The sequence below is a fragment of the Eumetopias jubatus genome, unplaced genomic scaffold, assembly GCF_037043125.1.
Source record: "Eumetopias jubatus isolate StellerSeaLion01/CBP00866 unplaced genomic scaffold, mEumJub1_p1.0 scaffold_16, whole genome shotgun sequence".
In the NCBI taxonomy this organism is placed as follows: Eukaryota; Metazoa; Chordata; class Mammalia; order Carnivora; family Otariidae; genus Eumetopias; species Eumetopias jubatus.
The window spans coordinates 65262298-65286772 of record NW_028274822.1 but is presented as its reverse complement, the minus strand read 5'-3'; the positions used below and the strand labels follow the sequence as shown (position 1 = coordinate 65286772).

Sequence of the window (24475 nt, the reverse complement as noted above, 5' to 3'; positions counted from 1 at the left end):
ACTACCAGCACTTCTAATCAACACAACACTGAGCCCTTAGCAAGTAAAGAAACACCAGGGGGAAAAAACGTAAAGAAATAAAAAGTCAAAGATTTGAAAGAAGACACAAAAATGCATAAACAGAAAATCTAGCATAATCCACCGAGGTAAGCGTTCTAATAATGAGCTCAGAAAACGGATCCTAAAATTCAGGTGAGAAAAAAATGTTAAGAGTCAGCAACAGAAGGGGCAAGAGCAAGGCAGGGAAGCCCAGCACCCGCCAGGAGGATGTATCCCAAAGCTCCTGTAAAGACGGTGTGGTATCAGCATGGGACTGACAAACAGCCAAGGGTCAGAATGGAGTCCAGAAACAGGCTCAAACATCTATGAACCCCTGATGAATGACCCATCAGGAGGGAAGGGAATGATGGTCCAAATTAATGGCGCTGAGACCATCGGCTGCCACCCAGCCTGCCTTACATGCTGCCTCTGGGTGCTATTCATCCCTCCTTCCACCGCAGAGGGGCCTGGGCGAGGGGCCCTGCCCTCAGTAAGGACAACACACTGCGTGTCCCTGAAGCCAGAGGAGGCCTCAATGTGGAATTATGGGCAAGGGAGCGGGCAGAGGGACAGGGAAGGATCACAGACGGGGCCGGGGGAGCAGCCCAGACGCAGAGCGGGCAGTCTGGGAAAGACCCAAGGAGAGTGCAGGTGGGCAACCGGGAGAGTAAGAGGCTCCAAGACACCACGAGATGTGGCAAGTCCTCCATCACCATTCTCATTTAATCTCCGAACAACAACGAGGTGTGAAGGACAAGAATTATCACCTCTCTCCTGGGAAAGAGGAACGAGGGCTCACAGACATGGACTGCGGCCCAGCTCTTGCCCTCCCCCCACAGCGGCAGTGTGCGTTCAGAGAGGGGTGTGAGCCAGGCAAGGAGCTCCTGCCGCCCCACTGTGATACAGGGGTAGGCCTTGGTGCACCGTGAGGTCAAAAGCTACTCAAGGTTGACACCAACGTCCGGAAATCAGAGAGCTGTACTCGTGTACTCATGAGAAGCACTTCCTTACAGCTCCCTAGGAGTCACAGCCACAGGGGCTTACTTCTTTTACAGAGAAACGAAGACTTCTCGTAGCAGTTCTCGGCATGCCAGCTGTGCAGGTCGTGGTGGCGGAGGGTGGGGAAATGGAAGCACTGGAGCTGGGCGCAGAACACGCTGTCGCTTTCCGACATGGCCGATGCAAAGATGGGGTCTGGGGGCAGGAACACCTCTGAGGAACCTGGGGGGAAAATCATATGCTGTCAACATACCAATCACGTGCAGTCCTCATGGGGACCAAGACCCCCCAAACCGGACCATCAGTCAAAGGGCTTGTGGGCTGCCATGTGCTAGGTGCACACTGCAGTTATGGCATTCATTCACGGCCTCCCTTAGTTCCCACGAGCACTGCTCTGGGCAACATGAAGAATAAAGTAACGGGCCAGAACACAGTGGATTAAAATGTCTGAGCTCATATGGATAAACAACAAATAAACAAGAGCGGGGAGGGGGGTATCCTCTCTTCCAGCAGGGTATCAACTGTTAAATGGAGAAGGGTTCAAAAAGGCACCCACTGCACATGCCAGGACACACAATTCAGACAGAATCACGGCTCTGACAACCCAGCAGGGGTATCAGCTGGCCAGGTGAACTGGAAAGCCCCGGCTCCCTGGGACCCCTCCCAGCTCCAGGGAGACTCTGTCACTCACTGAACTTCTGCCTTCCAAGCTGGGGACCAAGCAATCAGAAATCGTCCTGCCCTGGCAGCCCAGAGTAGGGGTGCCAGAGTGCAGGGAGAGGGGGCCAGGAACCTCTAAGCCTTTCTTCTGCCATGTCTCAGGAGGTGGGACTCTGGCCACATGTGGGGCACAGCACAGCCAGCTCCCAGAGCCCACTCTCTACCTCAGAGAAACCTCCGACACTGGACCACCAAAAGATGCCTTGAGGCTAACCTGGACGTGGGTCACCGGAGATACCCTCATTTTATTAAGATGGCAATGCGCTTTACCCTTTGACAGCAACAAGGCATTCCCATGCATGCCTTTTGAACTCTATTTGCTCCCAATACTAAGCATGAAGGTCAGTTTTAAATAGCCAGCGAGTCTGGAGGTGGGGCCTCATCCTGTAGACACTGGGAACATGGCCTCCCAGCTCCCTGACAAGGGCAGGAAGATAGACTCTGGGGAAGCATGATGGGATAAAAGCCCAGTCCCCAGCCAACAGGCACAGTCAATGTCAATGCACCCCTGCTAGGGGATACTGGGGCCCCAGTGGTCAGACTCACAGGAGGACCACGGAGGGAGGGCAGGGGTCAGGGGGGTCTTCTTACACCATCTGGGGAGACTGCCTCCAATGCTAAGAGTGGGCCCTGCCATGGGCACAGTGGCATCCAGCCCCCCGCTCCCCAGTGAGGTCTCCTATAACCCTTGTGTGCCCTCTTCTCCTTCAGATGGGAGATGCCTCCCTTCTTAAAAACTGTTTTCTTCACTATTTGGCTTCTTGTCTCATGGGCTGAAAATGGAATAGATTCATCCTGTTCTTTATAAAAACAAACAAGTCTTCAAGGACATCTGGTTGGGCATCCAACTCTTGGTTTCAGCTCACGTCATGATCTCAGGGTACTGGGATTGAGCCCCATATCAGGCTCTGCACTCAGCGTGAAGTCTGCTTGAGATTCTCTCTCCCTCTCCCTCTGCCCCTCCCGCTCATGCTCTAAAATAAATAAATCTTTTTTTTTAAAGATTTTATTTATTTATTTGACAGAGAGAGACAGCGAGAGAGGGAACACAAGCAGGGGGAGTGGGAGAGGGAGAAGCAGGCCTCCCGCCGAGCAGGGAGCCCGATGCGGGGCTCGATCCCAGCACCCCGGGATTATGACCTGAGCCAAAGGCAGACACTTAACTGACTGAGCCACCCAGGCGCCCCTAAAATAAATAAATCTTAAAAAAAAAGTCTTTAGCCCTGAGTCTAGTCACCAGCCCAGAGCACAATGTCAGTGCATGACTGCAAAACTCTGACCAAGACCACAAATGACCTCTCAGGGTAGAGTCCTTGCACCTGGTCCCCACCCCCTGTCCTGCCCACAGCTGCCTGGAACCCGCCTGAGCCAAGCTGAGAGTGGAGGGTGGGGTGGGGTAAGGGTGGCTCAGGCCCCAGCAAGCCATGCACAGACGGAGGGCACGGGGAGGTCAGAGTGGAGCAAGATCCTCCCACCCACTGGTGCCCATGGGACTACCTGGGACTACCTGGGCCTCCTCACTCTGTGCTGGTCAGAAGCCCTGTTTACCCTGAGGCCATGTGGGCTGCAGTTTCTTGAAACCAATGATGAAGATCACTTCCTCTTTGCCAAACTTAGTTCCTTTCAAGCCTTCATTTTATGTGCCCTCTCTATGGCACCTCATACTCTATTTTCCCAAATATGCTCCATTCTTTCTCTGCCAGCAGCTAAATTCCCAACACACTCAGTGTGGTCTTCAATTAGCTTCTGCAGTGGGTTGAGGAGCATCCCCCCAAAATTCATGGCCACCTAGAACCTCAGAATGTGACCTTATTTTGCTCTCGAGATTAAATCATCTGGGATTTGGGGTGGGTCCTAAATCCAAGAACCAGTATCCTTTCAACAAGGGAGAAGACACAGAGGAACATGTGGAAAATGGTCAGATGGAGCAGAGCCCGGAGTGTGGCTGTCACAAGCCAAGGACCACCAGGAGCCCCTATGCACTGGCAAAGGAGGAACTCTCCTGGAGCCTCTGGAGGGAGGGCAACCCTGCCGACACCTTGATTCTGGATCTGTCCCCAGAACTGTGAGAAAATCAACTTGTGTTAAGCCAGAAGTTCGTGGGACCCAGGCATCTAACAGAGCCACCTAATCATCTCCCCCACTGATTTAACAAATGCCCACAGGCCCCATCCTATAAACAGGCATTCAGGATACACCGGCCTGGCCTTGCCTTGCCTTGCAGAGCTCACACTGGGGCGGGGGGAGGGACTGGAAACAGATGACTAAGAGACCCAATGAGTGAAGTGTATGTGATGTTGGAAGGTCACGGCTGTTCTAGGTAAAGAGAAAGCTGGAACGTGGAGATGAAGGCAGGCCTTGGAGCAGAGACTGGAGGGGAGGGGTGACAAGGCTTGTGTTAGGAGCCCCACACCACGCACAGGCACGCTGCTTTGCTAGAAGGACTCAAGGGGCCCAGCTTCTAGCTGCAGTCATGGCTAAGATTTATTACAGCAACACAGCATGATACACCAGCAGCAAGAGAAGGGGACAGCTCAGGCGGAGTCTGGGGGCATCCAGGCCAGACTTCCCAAGCACTCTCCCACCTGGCAAGGGGGTGTGGGCCTTTGCTAGCTGCAAGCGACAGCCACATGGGTGTGGCATTTCTGCCCAGAGGAGCCCCCTGGGCACCTCGATTCCAGGCTCATCAAGGGAAGCCGGTGTTCACCATAAACCCCATTGTTCGTGTGGTCCAGGCGGCTCGACACAGTGGGCTCTGCCTAATCCCTGAGCCATCCCAGGCCAGCTGTGCTACCTTGCCCCGCTCCGGAGCGAGCCCTGACCTGGGGAAGGAGCATTCCAGGGAGGGCTTCCAGCAGCAGCAAAGGAGGCATGTGGCTAGAGAGGGCGGCTGCGGGGTGTTGGAGGGAGGGCAGAGGAAAAGGCTGCTGCAGCCTTTCTTGAGAGAAGGAGACATGAGGGCAGGAGGGGGAAGAATACAGGACCCTCAGAAAGCTGTGTGAGGAGATGGGGGGTGGGGGTGGCAGCAACTGCTCCCTGTGCACACAAGGTGTCCTTAGCTGGCCACACACGGCCACGTCAACAACACGCAATTTCCTCAGCCGGCAGCCCCCATCCTGCAGCAGGCCTACCACCTCTCCAGGCAGGGTCTCACCTTCCTATATGCTACCACAGCCCCCATCGAACGGGCCTGACCTGGGGCCCACAAGGGGCCGTGGGGATCCTCCCAAATGCCCCTCTATTGGAGGCAGTGACCCCACTCTCAGGGCTGCCTTCCTTTGGCAGAACTGTGGCCTGACCCCAGCTGACTCCACTCCAGCTTGACAGTCACCTCACCCAGAGGGCAGGGTCTCCACACTGTGCCTTCTAGACCCACCTGAGCCCTGGTCCTCCCCCCGCCGCCCCCTTCCTCACTGCTGACAGAAGATTCTAGATCAGGACGGGTCAGGGGGCACACGAGAGGGTCACTCTCCCTGGGTATGGGCACCAGGGCCAAGAAGATGGAGACCACAAAGGGCTTCCTAAGTGGCACGCATGGCCTCAGCCCACCTGTGACGGAAGTGAGCCCTTAGAGGTGGGCATGCTGAGATGGGGGGATAATGGGGGCCAAGATGCTGGACTGAGCAGGTCTTAAATAAGCAAGGTACACAACATGGACACATCAAACACGCAGTATGCTTCCATTTTTGTATTTTAAAATAAACATCATGTATCATAACCAGAAACTGAAATGACACTGTTAACAGCAATGATGTTGGGGCCCTGGGGAGTGGCTTATGGGAAAATGGGGATGATTCCTTCTGGAGAACACAGATCTCTTCTCAAACTTCAGTCACCAATGTTATAAAAGTGGCACCCGTGTTCTCTGGCGGCAGCAGCTCTCCACCTTCCGAGGCACGCCAGGCCCTGGGTCCTGCCTCAATGTTAGGGTCTTGGCACACTGGGGTGGGGCTGACCTGCTGTGTAGACAGAAGCCGGGGGCAGGGCCTCCCTCCGAGGGGAGAGGCCATGGGAGCAGGCCCCTCTCATAAGCAGAGCTCCAAACTTAAAGTGCACCTGGGGAGTGAGGGGCCTGCATACACGGATAAGAAGTGTGTATATATGGATAATACTCTGCGGGCACCACTGTGCCAATACACAACACATGTTATAAAACACACAGGAAAACGTTGGACAAGACGTAAATGAAGTGAACAGTTTTAAACACCTTCTCGTAGTGGCTTCCTACCACCATTCGCTCATATTCTTAGGCAGTCTTTCCTTTGGGGCGAGTTTGCCATTAATGACAAAAGACTTAAATCTACTTCCCACTGCCTTTGTGATGCATCACCTCTGGGCCCACTTGTCAGGCCCAGCCGGATCCCCAGTTGTGAAGCAGGTGGCACCTCGCAAACAGCAACTTTTGTAAGCAAAAGCAGGGGCTCTGCCACCGGCTCATTTGCTGGGGCTGTGTTTTCAGTATTCTCCCACGCTGGAGTTTCTTAGCAGAAACCTTTTAAGATGCTTTCGGTATGGACACTTTCAAATAGACACAAAAACAGAGGGAAGAATATAATGAACTCCCACGAAGCTCTGTCCTGCATCACGGCAGCTCGCCCTACACGTTTGTCCACAGCACAACACTATGGTCACACCTCTGAAAATCCATGAGTCAACCTCTACTACAAATCCAGATTCAGCTTCCCTAACTGTGCCCTAAAGTTTTTATAACTCCCCTCCCAATCCAGGATGCATCGGAATTCATGTACTACATGTGAATTTATGTTTTTTCTTTTAATTTCTTTGAACCCAGAACACGGGTGCCTGGGTGGCTCAGTCAGTTAAGTGTCTGACTCTTGATTTTGGCTCAGGTCATGATCTCAGGGTCATGGGATCGAGCCCCACAACGGACTCTGCGCTGGGCGTGGAGACTGCTTGAGATTCTGTTTCTCCCTTTCCCTCTGTCCTCCCCTGCCCCACTCTCTCTCCCTCTCAAACAAAACAAAAACCCAAAACAAAATACAAAAAAAAAAGAACAGGGTGGGGGGATGGGTTAGCCTGGTGATGTGGGTATTAAAGAGAGCACATTCTGCGTGGAGCACTGGGTATTATGCACAATGAATCATGGAACACTACATCAAAAACTAATGATGTAATGTATGGTGATTAACATAACAATAAAAAATTTAAAGAGAAAAAAATGTACTAAACTAAAAAAAAAAACAAATGATGTTGAGCTGTGTCAAGTATCCCGGCCAGTTATCTTGTAGTAGAGGAATCTTTTTTAGCCACATATTCATTTTGTGGGTACTATTTAAATCCAGAACATTACTGCCAAGTCCACTTAAGCAGGCACAAGCAGCCAACACCACGCTGCGCCCACACCCACACCAAGCTGCTGGACATCAGGGCATCAGCACCGTCCGTGTGGGTGCCTCACTCTGCTCCAGGTCCTTCGCACACTGAGCCACTGCTGCCAGGGTCGACACACTTACTTCTTTTTAATTTCACAACTGCTCTCCAAATGCCCCAGTAGAGCCACAGAGACAAGTGCGGCCATTAGAGCCTACCCGGGGTCTCTGCCATTCTCGCCAGGGATGACGGTCCCATGTCCCCCAGCTCAGAACACGCTATCATGCACTGCAGACTGGGGTATTCCCTGTTTAACTGCCGGTGTCAAGAAGGTAACAGTATCCAGGAGTGTCTATACCATCCCGAAGGCCAGCGCCCTCTGCTGGGGTCAGGGCAGTGGGCCTTGGCCTAGGATTCACCACCAACGGCTGTGATTAGGGCAATGAGGAACACTCGATTTACCCTTTGCAAGGTACTTGGGCCTGGAAACCCAAAAGCTCTTTACCTGTCTACTACTCTGGTGGGACATCTACACATTACACTCAAAACTCTTCTGAAAGATCAAGTTTGCAAATATGGGACATGCTTTCAATAGGATATTTGGAGGACACAAGAATGGGGTGACTTCCCAAGCAGGAGCAAAGACTGGTAGGTGTGGCCCCTCTGCTGGGGCCTCTGCAGTCACCATCTCTGCTCCCTGCCCCTTTCCAGCTGCCAGGCTTAGCACCCCTGTCCCATGAGACCCTGCCTCTCTCCAGGGAAGCCAGCTGCCTGGGGCTTTTGAATACTGATCCTGTCTGTGCCCTTCACCCACTCTGTAAAAACACAGCCTGCCTCAAGGCCATTCAGGCTGGGAAACAGGTGGGCTCGGAGGTCAGTCCCCTTCATTCTCCACAGTGAGGTGGACAGCGCAAGATGTCTGGGGTCCCCAGGACCACCATTCCTCACTTGTCCTTCTCAGAGATACTTAAGACATCCACAGTGGGACTGGGACATGTTTGGGGGAAAACAGGACCCAAGCTCAAACCACAGGCCCAAACAGTAGCCCAAAAGCAAGGCCTGACAAGGGGACAGGGCACGGGAACATAGCTCAGGCAGCAAGTGGAGAGGCCACATCCAGGGCCTGGGTGAAACATGCCAGTGCCAGGGCAATGGGGCAGGAGGGGAGGGACAGGCAGGGGGCAGGACTCAGCTGCCCACACCAGACATGCTTCCTTTATGCTACGTTGGCGTTTCCAAGCAACTCAGCATAAAATCCTTAAAGCAACACACGTGTACATACACACACACACTCTTATCTATTTTAATTCCATCTGCCTGATGGCTTTCTTTCCAGTTCGGATTCTACTTCCGATGTCTCTATCCTAGCAGACTTATCCCTCTCTCTCTGTCAGCTGCACACTCTGTATGTTCATTTTTATACCTCAATTAAAGGCCTTCACTTAAAGGGAAAACAGACAGTCTAGAAATATGGCCAAGTGAGAAGGAAGCACAGGTTCCAGAGAAGGCTCTAGCCCCACACAGGGCCTGAAAGAAGGGCCTTGGGGTGCCCACCCATCATCACGATGCTCCCCACAGTCTGGGGCCCATTCCTCTCCATGAGCCCTGCACTAGGCACCACTAGGGAGAGGGTGGGTGGAAGTGGGGAGCCCCTAGCAGTATCTTCCTAGTCAGGATGATGCCCCCCCACCCCAATTGCAAACCCAACAACTCTTCTGAACGACCAGAAAGACTTACCCTTGAAGGCTACCTCCCAGCGACCCAAGGAGCGGTTCCGGCTGGCAATGACATACTGGTAGCCGACCCACAGCCTGCAGGAGGGTGAAAGGCAGCAGACCTCAGCACAGCAGGGAGACAGCCATGGACTGGGTATGAATGTGGGCACCTCAGAGTTATAGTGACCTTTCAAATACCAAGCTTGTAAAGCAGTAATGATTTTTTAAGTTTTGATACTTAATTTTAATAAAATGCATTAGAAGTCTAAACAATAAATTCACAGGTCAGAAAAAGTTGTACCTTGGGTAACTCCTGTCAAGGCCATTCTTATTGGCTGATCCAATAAAGTTTTCACATTCTATGCAAAAGCAATCTTATTCTTGGGGTACATACAGCCCCGTGAATACAACTCTTGTTGAATATGCTAAAACCACAGAATGGCACACTCTGAAGGGGTGAATTTTATGGTATGTGAATTACATCTCAATAAAACACAAACCCGTGTGAGTCTACAGTGCAGTATTGGGTAAAACCATGCTCATGGTCTCCCACTCGGTCTCCACTTCAAGGCAGCTCGCCCCAGACCTGCAGTGTGTTCCTGAGCACGCACATCACAGCACTGAGGGGGCCATGCCCGTGGACCTGGCCGACTGCTACAACCACCCGCTGAGTGTGTGCCTCTCACCCCAGCCTTCCAGCCACAGTCCTGGAGATGCCCGTCAGCAGCCCCAGTGCCACCATGGGAGATCTGGCTTGATGCCACTCTTGTCCCTTAAGCCTACTGCCATGCACACGCCCACCCTGGGGAGACAGGGTGCTTCCCCACCCAGTGGGCTAAACCCTCTTGCTTCTCCATGGACTCACACCCTGTGGATCTACAAGTTATTTTTCTCACTTTGTAGCTGTAGAAGGAAAAACAGCAAGGTGACTGTGATTTGCCAACATCACAGGGTGTAACGGTGGAGCCTGAACCCAGCCAGGGTCTCGAAATGAAGGCTCGCTCTCCACCTGCCACTGTCATTGTGCTCCTACAACAGTGTGGCTGGCAACCCCTACAATCCACTCCACCACCCCCCGGCTGCGTGGAAGAGGCAGGAGGACACCACCTCCAGGGGAGGACCACCACAGTCCTCAGCACACACCTGCCCCCCAGCAAGACCCTGGAAACTCTGGGCTGGGAGATGCTGGCAGCTGGCTGCAACTGCCACATTTTCTCCACAATGTCACAGAGCCTTGGGGGCAAGAGCCAGGCTCTGGAGCCCAACTGCCTGGGCTGGAACCTGGGCATGCCCCAGCTAGTGTGTGCCTGCAGTTACGTGTTCACCCACTGGCCTCCTGTGGTTTCTGGGAAGACTGAACAAGTGTACTGATGGGAACCACTGAGCACAAGGCCTGAAAGAACCCTCTTTCTCGGTAGGAACCCCCACCCACTTGCATGGCCTTCCTGCCAGGCCTACGAAGCCCCATCAAACAGCCCCTCCCAACACAGCTGCAGCTGAACCCAGACGGGAGCCAATGAAGGGGACTGGCCCAAGGTGACACAATGTGGCAGCTCATTCCTGCCCCTCTAAGAGCTCCCAACATCATCCTGATGCCTGCTCTAAACCCCAGATCTCTATTTGTTTCCAGTGGATGGGGCTGCCCTTCCTCCCAGTGCCGGCCAGCTAAGCCCGTGGAGTGTCATGGGTGGCCAGAGGCCATGGCCTCGGCGGGCATCCTGTTTGCTGGGCGGCAGCCTGACCTCAGGCCCTGGGGCCCCACCTCAGGACTCACTTGTGCTGGTCCTGCCAAGCGAAGCTCCGCTCTGGCTGGTCCCATTCCTGGGCCAGGACGAAGCGCAGCTCCTGGTCGGTGGAGAAGGTGGCGAGGGAGCCGTTGACGCGCTGGCAAGTCTGCGCGGCGTCCCAGTAGTTCTCTCCGCTCGGGTAGACCCGGTAGCAGCTGGCCGTGCCTTCATAGTGGTGCCATCCCGTCGGGCACTTCCCTAGGAAACATGAAGGGCGGGAGGGGGGTGTCCCCTAAATTAGGATCCTCACTCCAAAATGCAATTAGACATGCTGCATCTGAGCAGAGGTCAGAAATCACCCCAGAAAAACAGGGCAACTGAGGCTCAAGAAGCAAGCTCTGCCTGTAAGACCACACATGCTGTGAAACGCAAGTTTCTCTAAGACACAGATGCAGCCCAAGGCACAAGCACACTCAAGGACTCGTCTCATTTCGGTAAGGCCTTTGATTTACTTGGCAGTAAAGACTGGCTGCTGAATGCATTTCGGTAAAGTGGATTTCATTCTCAGGTGAAATCTGGTTGACAAGATGGCAGAACTCCCCAGGTCTGCTCACTGTAAGCCTAGCAGGGGTGAACAGAAGGGCTCCCTACCCACACCGCCCTCGCGGCCCCAGCAGCTGGCTCTCTGGCCACTCCACCCGCAAGCCCACTGCTTCCCGAGCCCACTCCTCGGCCCTCCTTTTCTCTTCACATGGGTACTGGCCAGCACTCCCCTAAAACAGAAATTCAGGGGATGAGAGCTGGAAGTGCCACTGGGGTAAAGGGACCAGCCCCTGCCTCCCACAGACGAGAAAGTGAGGCCCAGGTGGTCGTGCAGCAGGCAAGAGCAGAGTAGCCAGTGGGAGCCTGCATCTCCCCGAGGTGGGCCAGCCCAGAGGTCTCCTCACCAGGTGGGCCTACCCTCCCCAGGCCGGGAAGACTCCTGCTGTACTGTACGGCTGGCCTTACGTAAGATCTATGACCTGCTCCACAGGATCTATAGCCTTCAGATGCTGGGGTACCCACCTCCTAAGCACACATTAATGAATAATAGTAATTTTTGACAAAGCCAGCTGTTAACAAAACCCAACTTTTTAATGCATCTACATCCTGCGGAACTAGTAAAACTTCTGAAAGATGGATGCTCATGTTTTTATTATTTAGAGCCTATGTGTGTAACTTATTAACAGAGGTACAGAGATTACAAGAGAGGAAATGGCAGCTCTGGCCTGGAGCCAAGGCCTGCCACAGCAGTGCGACAGGGGGACAGCGCCATCTGCCCACCGGGGAAGACCCGCTCACAAACTGCTGAGCATGCACAAAGGCTCTTCACGGTGGGCCAGGAGCCAGCCCTGAGATCATCCCTGTTCGGAAGGTGCGCGGGGTGCGCAGCACATGCCTGCTGAGTGTGTGGCGTGGGCTTGAGGGGCAGGGGGATCACCAGGGAAGCCTTTACTACGGTTCCTAAGCCCCCACATGTGATGCGTTCCACCCGCCACATCCCCTCCCGGTGGGTTCCGCCTTGTCTCCAGGCAGAGGTGGCAACACCAAGGCACGCAGGGGCCAAGCACCTCGGCTGGCAAGCAGTAGGGCGGGCTTCCACCCCGGGCTCCTCACCACATCACCTTGGGATGGGTCCAGAGGAAACCCGGGATGGCATCCGGTGGTGGGGAGCAATGGAAGGAAGGAACATCACTTTTTATTGGCTCATCTTTTCTTAATCATTTGAAATTTGTGGATTTATTGGTAGAAATATTACCTGTCCCAAAAAAACAGATAACCAATGAAAAGGGCGAGTGTGAGTTGGGACTCCACAGGGTTGAGTCCCCCGTTGGCTGCATGACCTTGAGTGGGGTGACCTCTCAAGAGCCTCAGTTTCTTCACCTGCCAAGCTTGCCCAGTGCCCCTTCAACATACGAGAATCCTTGCAGTTCACAGCTATCACGGATCAAGGCCGAGCACGGCATCAGGATAGGGAATGGCTGACGCCAGCTCCACACTCGCTCAGTCCCGGTTAGACAACCCAGGAGCTGAGATGCCCCCCAGTGCTGAGTGTCTGTGTGTGTGTTGGGTGGGGGGGTATTAACATAGCCAACAGGCTCGTAGGTCACAGGAGACAAGTCACGTCAGTTCTTCCTGTCCTGGCTCATTGTACCTACGTATGTCACTACGCCTGTTTAGGATGGGGGGCGTGGTTTAGTGTGGTTTTCTGTCTTTCAACCTTCTTTAATCTTGTAATGCTCCTTTAAAATCTTAATGGCATAGGGATATTAACTAGTCTCTTCAAAAACGGCTTAACAACAGAGGTAGAGCCTTCCCTCCCATCAGCTGGACCTAATCTCTGGGAGTCTATTTCTCCATCTTCCAAAGGGCCGGTACAGTCCAACCCCAAAAAGCCTCTGACTTGTGGAAACAAGGAGCCTGTTCCAGAGCCTGGGTTCACATCACGGCTTCACCACTCAGGGGCTGAAGGGCCATTTTAGGAGGCACACCCCTCATCCATCCGAGTGGCCCTGATGGCCAGGGGCAACCACACTTGGGTCCCGGACAGGGCAGGTCTGCAACTTACTGCTAAAGCGCACGGGCTGCGCCACATTCACCGCGTGGAAGTGTTTGGGGTCGCTGCCTCGGGCCCGCCCCAGCCGCGGATCCACAGCCTCCTTCCCATGATAAGGACGCGACTCCCCAGTCACTTCTGAAAGCAAGAAGAGAAACGGGCTGTCAGCACTGCTCACACAGCAGCGAGGCACACAGCTGCCAGGGGCTCTCTTGGCCAGTGCCAAATTAAAGTACAGCGTAGTCAGGCTACTCAGGACTGGGAAAACCAGGTTGAGGGGAAGGCAGCACATATTCTAGTTACTCAGGTGTTCTTTAAAGTCTAGGAAACCTTGCTGTTCAGGCCCAACAGGTCACATGCGCTCCTCACCGAAATTATTCATTTTGTTATTACTATTACGAAATGAGGTCTCTCCATTGCATTTTCTAACGGGCACAGCACAGGGCTAGTCATTCCTGTGGAAAATCCCTCAGCAGCTCTGGTTGCGGGGCGGGGGACGGGGAGGAGTCTCCAGAGGCCAGGCTGCCCCTTGCACCCCAACTGCCTGGGAGCCTTCCGTGAGCGTGAAGGGGGAACCACTGTGTGATACCCTCCTCTGCACTACTCACACTGGGCCTGAGTTGCTGTCTGAGCAGCTGCCTGCGGGTTCCTCTCAGTGCAAGGCCAGGGCCTGACATTCCTGCCTGGCTCCCGGGCGCCTGGAACAGGCCCCATTGTGCAGCTGGCCTCAAGCACAGTCAGAAGTGTGAACAGGAAGCTGAAGATGAGGAAGACTTCTAGTTTCATGGATCATGATCGAATAGCAATTTGCAGGTTGGTGCTTCCACAGTCTCTCTGTGGAGTTCTCCAACCCTGAGAGCACCACTCTCCTCCCTCTCGAAGGTGAGGGGTGATGCAGACACGTGACGTAAGGTACCCAAGGCACAGAACAGGAGACAGCCAAAGGCAACGTCGCATCCGGGCCACCCTCCTCCCTCCTCTGCCTGCATGGGGGCATCTTGGTGCATGGTGAGGACACCTGGTGCAGGGTCAGGACAAACAGCGGTGACCTTGGTCTGCATGGCTGCACACAGAAGGAGGCCGGCTGTGCTTCCCCATGGCCACCTCCAGCAGGCCTGAGGCAGAGGATGTGGGACACACGGGCATGGCATGGCACATGGGTTTGGGGGAGACCTGGCTCCACGGAGCTCCACTTGACTGAAGCTTCGCCAGCTATCTGATCCTGCTCGTGTTGCAGACTCTGATACTGTTTTTATTTCATAAATAACATGTATTTTTCCTCATTGTAAAATAACAAATCATCCATGTGAAATAACCGAGAAACACAGAAGTCTAAAAAGCCAAAACATAAACCACTACTATGCTAGGGTCCGCCGCCCTCCCAGTCTTTTTTCTGTACAAATCCCTAAAAATATCGGGATCACATCACTCTACTTTATGATCTGCTTTGTAAGCTTGAATATAAAAAGCTTTCCATACTCTTAAATGCACTTAAGAACATCACTTTTAATGGCTGCACAGAATTCTGTGAATGGATTTAGTTGTAATAATCCCCTGTGGTTCGAAGTTTAGGTCGTTTGCATTTTGTCATGACCCTACAAAGGGCTGCACAGAACCACCTGTACAGAAATCTCTGTGTGTGCTCCTCCTCGTTTCCTCCTGCCCTAGCAGCTCTGGTTCCTTCCCCTTTATTCAGTACAATATTTCCATAGCCCTTCCCCAGGCATGTGATGGGGCTTAGGGGCCATCCGATTACAAACCACTCTAAAATATAAAATGTGCGGGGCGCCTGGGTGGCTCAGTTGGTTAAGCGACTGCCTTCGGCTCAGGTCATGGTCCTGGAGTCCCGGGATCAAGCCCCGCATCGGACTCCCCACTCAGCAGTGAGTCTGCTTCTCCCTCAGACCCTCCCGCTTCTCATGCTCTCTCTCTTTATCTCATTCTCTCTCTCAAATAAATAAAATCTTTAAAAAAATAAAAATAAAAAAATAAAGTAAAATATAAAATGTGCTACCAATGTCTGAGAGAAGCTCAACTCAAGGCAAGACCTCAGAGGAGAAGCATGTTCAAGGCCTTTGGTGTGACCTCACCGCCAACACAATGACCTCATTGCGGCTACCTGCGTGCTGCAGTTGCTCTCTTCGGGGCAACATCAGTTCTCCAGGACCAGGGTACCCCATCCACACATCCTGAACACTGCCACTCCCGGCAGGAGACTGGCAGTTGTGACACAGGGCAGTGCTACCACAGCCATCCCCCCAACCCCCACCCCGGGGAGGCAGGCAGAGGAGTGCGGAGACCCACACTGGGCTGCTAAGAGATGGCTGACTAGAGACAAGGAGGGCCTCCCAGCAGAGAGCCCAGCTTGGGCAAAGGCCAAAGGTGGACACATTTTGGACAAGCTCGAGGGCAAGTCTGGGTGTGGTAAGCACGTTTCCCTACACCTCAATTTCATGTGTCCCTCTGTCTGCTCCGACGAGCAAGACCTGTGATTCCACTTTGGGTCTAGGCCTCTGGCCCAGACCCAAGCACAGCAGCACCTGGTAGAGGACAGGCCAAACTGTTCAGAGAGACAGATAAATCTGGGGCACAGGGCAGGGAGAGTGCTGCCAGGGGCTGGATGCTGGCTGACTGTGGAGGGAGTGTAGGCCAATAGGCAGAACTCAGGGAAGTCACCAGAAAGCCAAGTGGTGATGGGGGAAGCCACTTTGCACTGAGCAGGCTTCTCTGGTGGCTCAGGTGGCAATTCTGAGCCCTTCTCTTTTCCATTATTTCTCTTCACAGCCAAATGCCCACACACATGCCCTCATCACTCATGTGTTCAGCACATGGGAACCCACTGGCACAGACCAGGGACTTCCAGTGTCCTGGGGGCCAGGAGAAGCAGGAACTGGGTGCAACCGGGGAAGAGACAGAGTTCACTGGAGTAGCACCCCTACAGACCCCTTAGGAGCACCTCCAACAACACAGAATTTCCTTCTGCAACTCACTGACAGCATTTCCCCTTAGGGCCAGTTGGCGGGTGTGAGCTGATACCTGTGCAGCCAGCCCCAAGAACTGGTTTCAGGATGCAGACACCCCAAAGCAACTTTCCCTCTCCCTCTGTCTCCTGTTCAATCTCAGTGTACCAGGCACTCTAGGCATGGGGAATAGAGTAGTGAGCAAAACAGCAGACAATCCTGTCCTCCCTTAGTGAGAGGTCATGCCCTCGGTCCACCTTCTCTTCCATCCAGCAACTGGCGGTTGGCACACTTACACCCTGTGACTGGGAATGGAAGAGTCTGAGTGCACACCCCAGCCCCCAGCCCCTAGCCCAGCCTGCTGTCTTGGAGGGGTGCTCTCTGCACCACAGGCTGCTGTCTGTGTTCTGTTCTCTTCAGGTGTCCCCGCCAAGACTTCAGAATAGTTCTGGCCACCAAAGACGGATGGAGTACATAGAAGGAGACATGAAGCAAGGAGGAGCCAACATGGTTGACTCAGTATTATAAAAACTGAGGTAAAGGGAAATGTCTTTCAGATGGGAAAGCAGGCTCTGAAATGTTATGAGGCTTGCTTCACAGAAGTAGTGGAATATAGGAGATGTGAGCCTTCCACTTGCTCCAGGTCCCCTGGACCTGAGCCTCCTCCCACCTCATAGCATGGCCACCAGAGGCCTGTCCCCACCCATCTTCCCAAGCTGTGTGCTACGGATGGGGGTGGGGGGGGTGCAGTGCTCACGGCAGCCGCCCCCTGCTCCACGAGGGACACCCAGCATGCCAGGTTTCCTGCTTTCCCACTACAGTCCTCACAGGGAGAGCTGGGGGGTGGGAGGGGTCGAGGCACAGGAGAGCCTTGAGTCCAACAAGGAAACTGAATCAGGGCAGGCAGTGGCATGCCTGCTTCCCAACATCTGTTATTTGCAAATAAAGGACAAAATGTGACTGATTCTAATTTGTGTTTCTAGGATTGTATAACTTGTCCAAATATGGCATTAGGGTCCAGATGAGCTTTTAACCTCTCCAAATAAAGGGCAAAACATACTGGAGCATCTCCAGTGCTCCAAGTAGTCAGACTGCATGTCACTTTCCCTCTTTATAACAAAACAGGCTTAGAATCATGGTCAAAAATCAAATGTAAATAACACTTGCTTACCAAAAGAGAATTTCTAACATCAGAGAGCCTGAAAATATAAAATTTTGAATGGTATTTCCATTATGTTATACATTCTTTACATTGATTCTTTTCCCTTCCAGCTAGGGCCAGGGTCACGGATCTTATTAAGAATCTCACTGAGGGGCACTTGGGTGGCTTAGTCGTTAAGCACCTGCCTTCGGCTCAGGTCATGATCCCAGGGTCCTGAGATCGGGCCCCACATCGGGCTCCCTGCTCAGTGGGAAGCCTGCTTCTCCCTCCCCCACTCCCCCTGCTTGTTCCCTCTCTCACTGTCAAATAAATAAATAATAAATAAATAAATAAATAAATAAAAAATAAATATCTTTTAAAAAAAAGAATCTCACTGAGGCTAAAGGTTTACTAGTTTGGGCAAGCCCAGGATTGCCATCTTTGTCTCTGTTCTATCAAGGTTTCGAGACCTATGCTTCTGAAATAACAAATGAGCACTTTTGCTTTCCCATTTTATACCCACATGTGGACAAGATGTAACTCAACACAGAGAATAACTGCAAAAATACAGCCCTGTCGGTTCCAAGCTCAAAATCTGCTTCCCTCCTGTTGCAAGGATTCACAAATGTCTCAGGCACAAGTTCAGAAGAAATGACTTACCTTCCACTAAGGCTGGTGACAGAAGCCGAAGCCATCAGATAGTCCTATGACACACTCAAGATGTGGCCTTGGGTCTCAACTGCCAGCAGAGATATGGCAGAAGCAGAATGGCCTGGTAGGAATCCTCACCCAAGGTATGTATGTATTAATTCTTATTTCTTATGTATACCACAAGATGAAAACAGAAACCCGTCTTCCCTCTTCCCAGCCCCCTGCTCCTAATCCCCATTTCCTAAAGACATCTTTTTTACTCATTTCTTCTGATATTTTGTCCTTATTTCTAAATAATAGGTTTACCCAGCTACTTCCAGTTTTATCAATTTTAAATGTCCATTGACGTAATGTTAGGACAGGTACAGATTTAGCTCATATATACTCTTATCCACCTTCCCAACAGAGTAGAATCAATTTTGTAATTAAAGTTAGTAGAATAATGTAATAATGTACACTTAATGTACAAGTGTTCTTCACTTGTGAGCCAGAAAGCATACTAGGTATTTCAATTCTTTACAACCTTCTTTTTTCCTGGAGTTACTAAGTGCATTAATTTTCAAATTTGCTTAGCTTTTGGTCTATCTACTGCTATTCTTTCCAGTTGCTATAGCAAATAACAATGGCTAGCAATAAAAATGGTAAGCACTTGAAACATCCCATCAAAATCTCGTGGCTCCACTTCTCCCTCGGGAACCCCTCCCCTAGTCCCTACCTTCTAGCGCCAGGCTGAAGAGGCTGCTCTCTGGGCTGGGGCATGGCTGTAATCCTGGGGTCCATTTGCTGTCCTCCTGTACTGGGCCCTCTTTCCTGGACCCCAGGCTACCTTCTTTTCTGCTTTACCCTCTCCTTTTACAAGACATATCTTCCTAAGAAAGGGCAGGGCAACTTTTCTGAATCTGTCCATATCTGAAAATACCTTTATTCCATTCTCATGCATGATAGGTTCCTCTGAATGTAAAAAATCCCAGATTAATAACATTTTTGAAGCTTCTAGTTAGAGATATCCAACTGAATGAACATATTCATTCACCTCTAGTCTCTCCTGAAACCCTTAATTAAAACAATAGTAATGGAATTTTTAAAAAAGACATAGTCACAAGGACAAACAGAACAGGGAAGAAGATGGCAAAGTTGTAAAAACTGGAGAACAGAAGTAATAATTAGCTTCAAGAAGGCAACCATACACTGTAATTTGCCTGGGGATGATCTCGGTTTATGCCTGTTGTCCCAGTATCCTATCCAGTTTATTAGCATTTGTCAGTCTCAAGACTGTCTTACTTTAGAAGCAAATCACTCCATTTACTTGAGCCCAGAAAGCTAAATCCTAGGCCAACAGGTGGACAAGTAGCAAAGTAAAGTACCTATATCATGTCAACTATATTTCCATTAAAATTAAAGAAAAAGGAATCTGGCAATATTTAGCAAAACTACATATACATTGACCCTTTGACTCAGCAATCCTGTATCTAAGAATTTACAGTGAAGATACATCTTCAACAATTTGAAAGGGGGACACATGTATTAAGTTATTTATTGTGGCGTTATATTTATTTTATTTTTTTAAGAAGATTTTATTTATTTATTTGATAGAGAGACATACAGCGAGAGAGGGAACACAAGCAGGGGGAGTGGGAGAGGGAGAAGCAGGCTTCCTGCAAAGCAGGGAGCCTGATGCGGGGCTTGATCCCAGGACCCTGGGATCACGACCTGAGCCGAAGGCAGACGCTTAACGCCTGAGCCACCCAGGAGCCCCAACTGTGGCATTGTATTTAATAGCAAACTAATGAGAACAACCTGAAGGCCCATACATAGGAGGACTAGTTAAATAAAGTACGGTATGTTCCTAAGATGGAACACAATAGAGTTGTAAAAAAGAATGAGAAAGATCTTTATGAATTAATATAGTGACTTCATGGGTATTTTGTTAAATTAAAAAAGAGAAAAATGGGCACCTCGGTGGCTTAGTCAATTAAGCGTCTGACTCTTGATTTTGGATCGAGTCCCCCATCGGGCTCCTTGCTCAGTGGGGAGCCTGCTTCTCCCTCAGCTTGTGCTCTCTCTCTCTTTGACAAATAAATAAAATCTTTAAAAAAAAAAAAAAACAAGAACAAACTCAAGAAAGATAAGCCAGAAACTAATCGAATTACTTACCTATAGGATGTGAGAAGGAATAGGGCGAAGGGAAAAAGGAGAGGAAAGAGAACCTTTTTTATTTTGGTAGGCTCTATGCCCAACGTGGGGCTTGAACTCACAACCCCAACATCAAGAGTCATATGCTTTACCAACTGAGTCAGCCAGGTGCCCCCGTGGAGAACCTTTAAAAGATTTTATTTATTTATTTGAGAGAGAGAGAGAGAGAGAGAGAGAGAGAGAGAGCAAGCAGGGTGAGGGGCAGAGGGAGAAGCAGGCTCTCTGCTGAGCAGGGAGCCTGATGCGGGGCTCGATCCTGGGACTCCAGGATCATTACCTGAGCTGGAGGAAGGCGCTTAACAGTCTGAGCCACACAGGTGCCCTGAGAACTTTTAAATATGCGTTTTTATATAGTTATGACTTCTTAATCTTGTTTACATTTTACATATCCTAAAAATAAATCAGTTACACAACCTTGTGAATATACTAAAAAATGTGAAATTGTATATTTTAAAGGGGTGAATTTTATGGCACATGAATTATATCTCAATACAAAAACATTAAAAATAAATCAAGATGAGAAGGCAAAAGTCCTAAAACTGAATACAAACAGAATGAAATGTTAACATAATCACCCCCAAGAAAAAAAAGGAATGATGGGCGCCTGGGTGGCTCAGTCGTTAAGCGTCTGCCTTCAGCTCAGGTCATGATCCCAGGGTCCCGGGATCGAGTCCCACATCGGGCTCCCTGCTCAGTGGGAAGCCTGCTTCTCCCTCTCCCACTCCCCCTGCTTGTGTTCCCTCTCTCACTGTGTCTCTATCTGTCAAATAAATAAATAAAATCTTTAAAAAAAAAAAAAAGAAAAGAAAGGAATGAATGCTAGTGACTTCTGACTTGAGAACTGACTATACCCCATCAGTGGGAAACAGCTTAATAACTACAAAGAAATCCTGGAATTTACTTAGTAGGTGTGTTCTTGGTAGTGATATAGGAGTAGTAATTCCAAAACTGCAAGTATTTTAGGATGGGCCAAATGGATACATATATTCAGGGTGTTGGGAACCACAGTTCTTACCATGGGAAAAAGAAGATAAAAATGTAAGGTGGGAGGAAGAGAAGAACTTTAGTATAGATTAGAATCAGAGGTATCAATAAATGTGAGCTGCTTATTTTTAAAGAGGTTTCCTAGCTCCGTCCACTGAAAGAAATGCCTAGACGCTATGATGTCCAAGTGAGTATGAGCATAGCTACCACACAGACCACCGCCCTCACCAAAAGGAACAGGACTCTTTAGAGAACTGGTTGATTCCAGGTCTGGGGCAGGAAAACCGTAAGATGAACCTGGAACAATATTTTTTTAAAGATTTTATTTATTTATTTGACAGAGAGAGACACAGCGAGAACAGGAACACAAGCAGGAGGAGCAGGAGAGGGAGAAGCAGGCTTCCCGCGGAGCAGGGAGCCCGATGTGGGGCTCGATCCCAGGACCCTGGGACCATGACCTGAGCCGAAGGCAGACGCTTCCAGGTGCCCCCTGAACCTGGAACATTTTGCAGTGCCAGGAAATAGGAAAGATCTTTATAAAATAATATAATTTATTAAGTGGAGTGCATATGGTAGAATTACAAAATCACCAATTTTTCCACCACCACTATTATAACTAATTCAGACAAGAACCATCAATAAAAGCTAAAACAACTGGGTGTAAGGTTGTTGGAGAATACCTCGAATACCACTCCACGTATTACTCATTACTTATTCACAGATTACTTTTCATTACAAAGGAGGGGGGACAGACGTTTACTGTACTGAAATGTGGCAGACATTACCTTAACCAAGTGATCAAACTTAACATCACCAATAATGGGACAAACTGACCTCATGTGCCCCCAATGGGACACTTTATGACCTGCTTAAAAAAAAAAAGTTTCACCTGAATCTAATCATGAGGAAACAGACAAGCCCATATTGAAGGACATTCTACAAAACAACTGGCTTGGACTCTTCAAATAGATCAATGCCATGTAAGATCAATAATTTTTTTTTAAAGGCTGGGGACACTTCTGAACTACAGAATAAAGCTAGATGGCAAGAAAATACAGTATGTAAACTTTGAATAAATCCTGAATTTAAAAACAAAAAACCTGTAAAAGATATTTTTGGGGACAAATGAAAAACTTCAAAATGAACTGTATGTAAGATAATAGTACTATGGTAAGTTTCTTGCACATGAAAAGTGTATTGTGGTTATGGGATTGTTGTTCTTCTTAGAAGATAGATGAAGTAGGGGCACCTGGGTGGCTCAGATGGTTAAGCATCTGCCTTCAGCTCAGGTCATGATCCCAGGGTCCTGGGATCAAGTCCTGCCTCAACGCTCCTTGCTCAGCGGGGAGCCTGCTTCTCTCTCTCTCTCTCTGCCCCCTCCCTGCTGTTTATGCACTCTCTCTCTCTCCCCCTCTGACAAATAAAATCTTAAAAAAAAAGAAGATAGATGAAGTATTTAGGGGAAAATGTCATGGTATCACTACCACATTCTCAAAGGGTTCAGAAAAAAATATGTAAAGAAGCAACTGCAGCAAACTACTATGGATAGGTGAATGCAGGTAAAGGCAATATAAGCATTCACCGTACTACTCATGTACGTTTTCTACAGACTTGAAATTTCTCATATTAAGTCAGGGAAAGACGGGGCGCCTGGGTGGCTCAGTCGTTGAGCATCTGCCTTTGGCTCAGGTCATGATCCCAGGGTCCTGGGAATCGGCCCCGCATTGGGCTCCATGTTCCACGGAGGCCTACTTCTCCCTCTCCCACTCCCCCTGCTTGTGTTCCCTCTCTCACTGTGTCTCTGTCAAATAAATAAATAAAAATCTTAAAAAAAAAAAAAAGTCAGGGAGAGAAGGCAGCTGACAAACCCAGATCTCATCCCCTGTACTTGGTTTGCTCAGGCAACCCTGCCTCTCCTTCGCCCCAGCAGAAGATGGGTGATTTACTGATGAGAGGGTCAAACAGGTGTCTCAAAACTGGGGACACCAGTTCAACTGAAAGTCAGGGTTCTGTGCTTTGCTGGGGAGGGCAGATTGGAACATTCCTCTATGGAGAAATCTGGCCAGCCTAAGAAAAAGGTCCCCAAGGGGAGGAGACCCCCCAATGAAACAGTGCAGCTGGCTCACTATCCAAGGAGGCCCACAAGCACAGAGCTTCCAGTCCGTCTGCCACACACAGCAGACAGGCAGGCAAGGCCCACCAACCTCTGAGGAGAGCCTGCAAATGAAAGACACCAAACTACAGAGGAAACAATACAGAAGGAATGCATATGGAACAGTTCAGCAAAACCACGCCATTAACATACTCAAAGTGAGAGACAATATTGTATCCATAAAACAAGAATGGGATGCTATTAAAAAGGAACATAATACAGACACCATTAACCCCCCCACCCAAAGAAAAATCTCCACTAGAAATGCAACATTATGGCAAAAATGAAAACCTGTTAAAAGATGTGGTGGTGCAAGTAGAAACTTCCTTAAAGTAAAAGAGACAAAGAGATAGAGAACTGGAGACAAAAAATTGAAGATCAGTCCAAGAGCTCCAATTTCCAGTAACAGTTCTAGAAAGAGACTAGATAAATGGAAGAGAAAACAAAAATCTAGTCTTTTCTTTCCCTAAACCAAGATGCATGAGTTCCTACAATGAAAAGATCTGCTGAGTGGCCAGCACAATGTATCAAAAGATACTCAAAATTTCCAGAACAAAAACAGGTTTCCTTCGAAGAACCAGAATTATGGCATCAGCAATGTTGAAAGCTCATAAAAATGGAGTAAGATCTTCAAAATTGTAAGGGAAAGTTATTTTTAGCTAGTAATTCTAAATCCAACTAAATCTATCGTGTGAGGGTCAAATAAAGGCCTTTTCAGACATGCAAGCAAGGAACCAAAAACTTTGTCTCCTGTGTTCCTTTTCTGCAGAAGTTATTACGGAAGGCAGTACATTACTTAAATGAGAGAATAAACCAAAACAGGAAACAAAAAAACAAAGGATCTAACATGAGAGAGAGAGGCAGACAAGCGTGGACAGACATGAGGGAGAAATCTATGGATTCTCCCATGCTGATGGTGAAGGGAAAACCCAAGAGGACAGCCGGGAAGGTGGGCAGCAGGCCCTGCCAGCACTAAGCCAGACAGGTGAAGTCAGGGGCTCTGGGAGAAGAGACTCCAAAATCACTCTGGCAGAATAAAATGACAGATCTACAACTGAGGGGAAATCAGGAAAGAGATCTATCCTGCTACGGACTTTTTTTTTTTAATGTAAATCTACAGCCACTTTGGCAAACAATTTGGCCATTTCTTAAAAAGTGAAACATAAATTTACAATATGACCCAGAAATCCCACCCCCATGTATTTGTCCAAGATAAATGAAAGCATATGTCCCCTTGAAAACTCATGATGTTCACAGCAGCTTTACT

General features: G+C 49.8%; 1 protein-coding gene across 2 annotated transcripts in view; it reads right to left on the bottom strand.

Moving 5' to 3' along the window:
• The window catches only part of DGCR2 (DiGeorge syndrome critical region gene 2), an 82781-nt gene that overhangs the window by 18884 nt on the left and 39422 nt on the right, over window positions 1-24475 (bottom strand). Inside the window, exons 3-6 of one of the 2 annotated variants that reach the window (XM_028095920.1) lie at window positions 13140-13265; window positions 10579-10798; window positions 8827-8900; window positions 1084-1260 (exon numbers count right to left, since the gene is read on the bottom strand). In XM_028095920.1, the coding sequence (XP_027951721.1) occupies window positions 1084-1260; window positions 8827-8900; window positions 10579-10798; window positions 13140-13265 (597 nt within the window). The remainder of the gene's footprint in view (window positions 1-1083; window positions 1261-8826; window positions 8901-10578; window positions 10799-13139; window positions 13266-24475) is intronic. The other variant, XM_028095921.1, reaches the window with a different exon arrangement.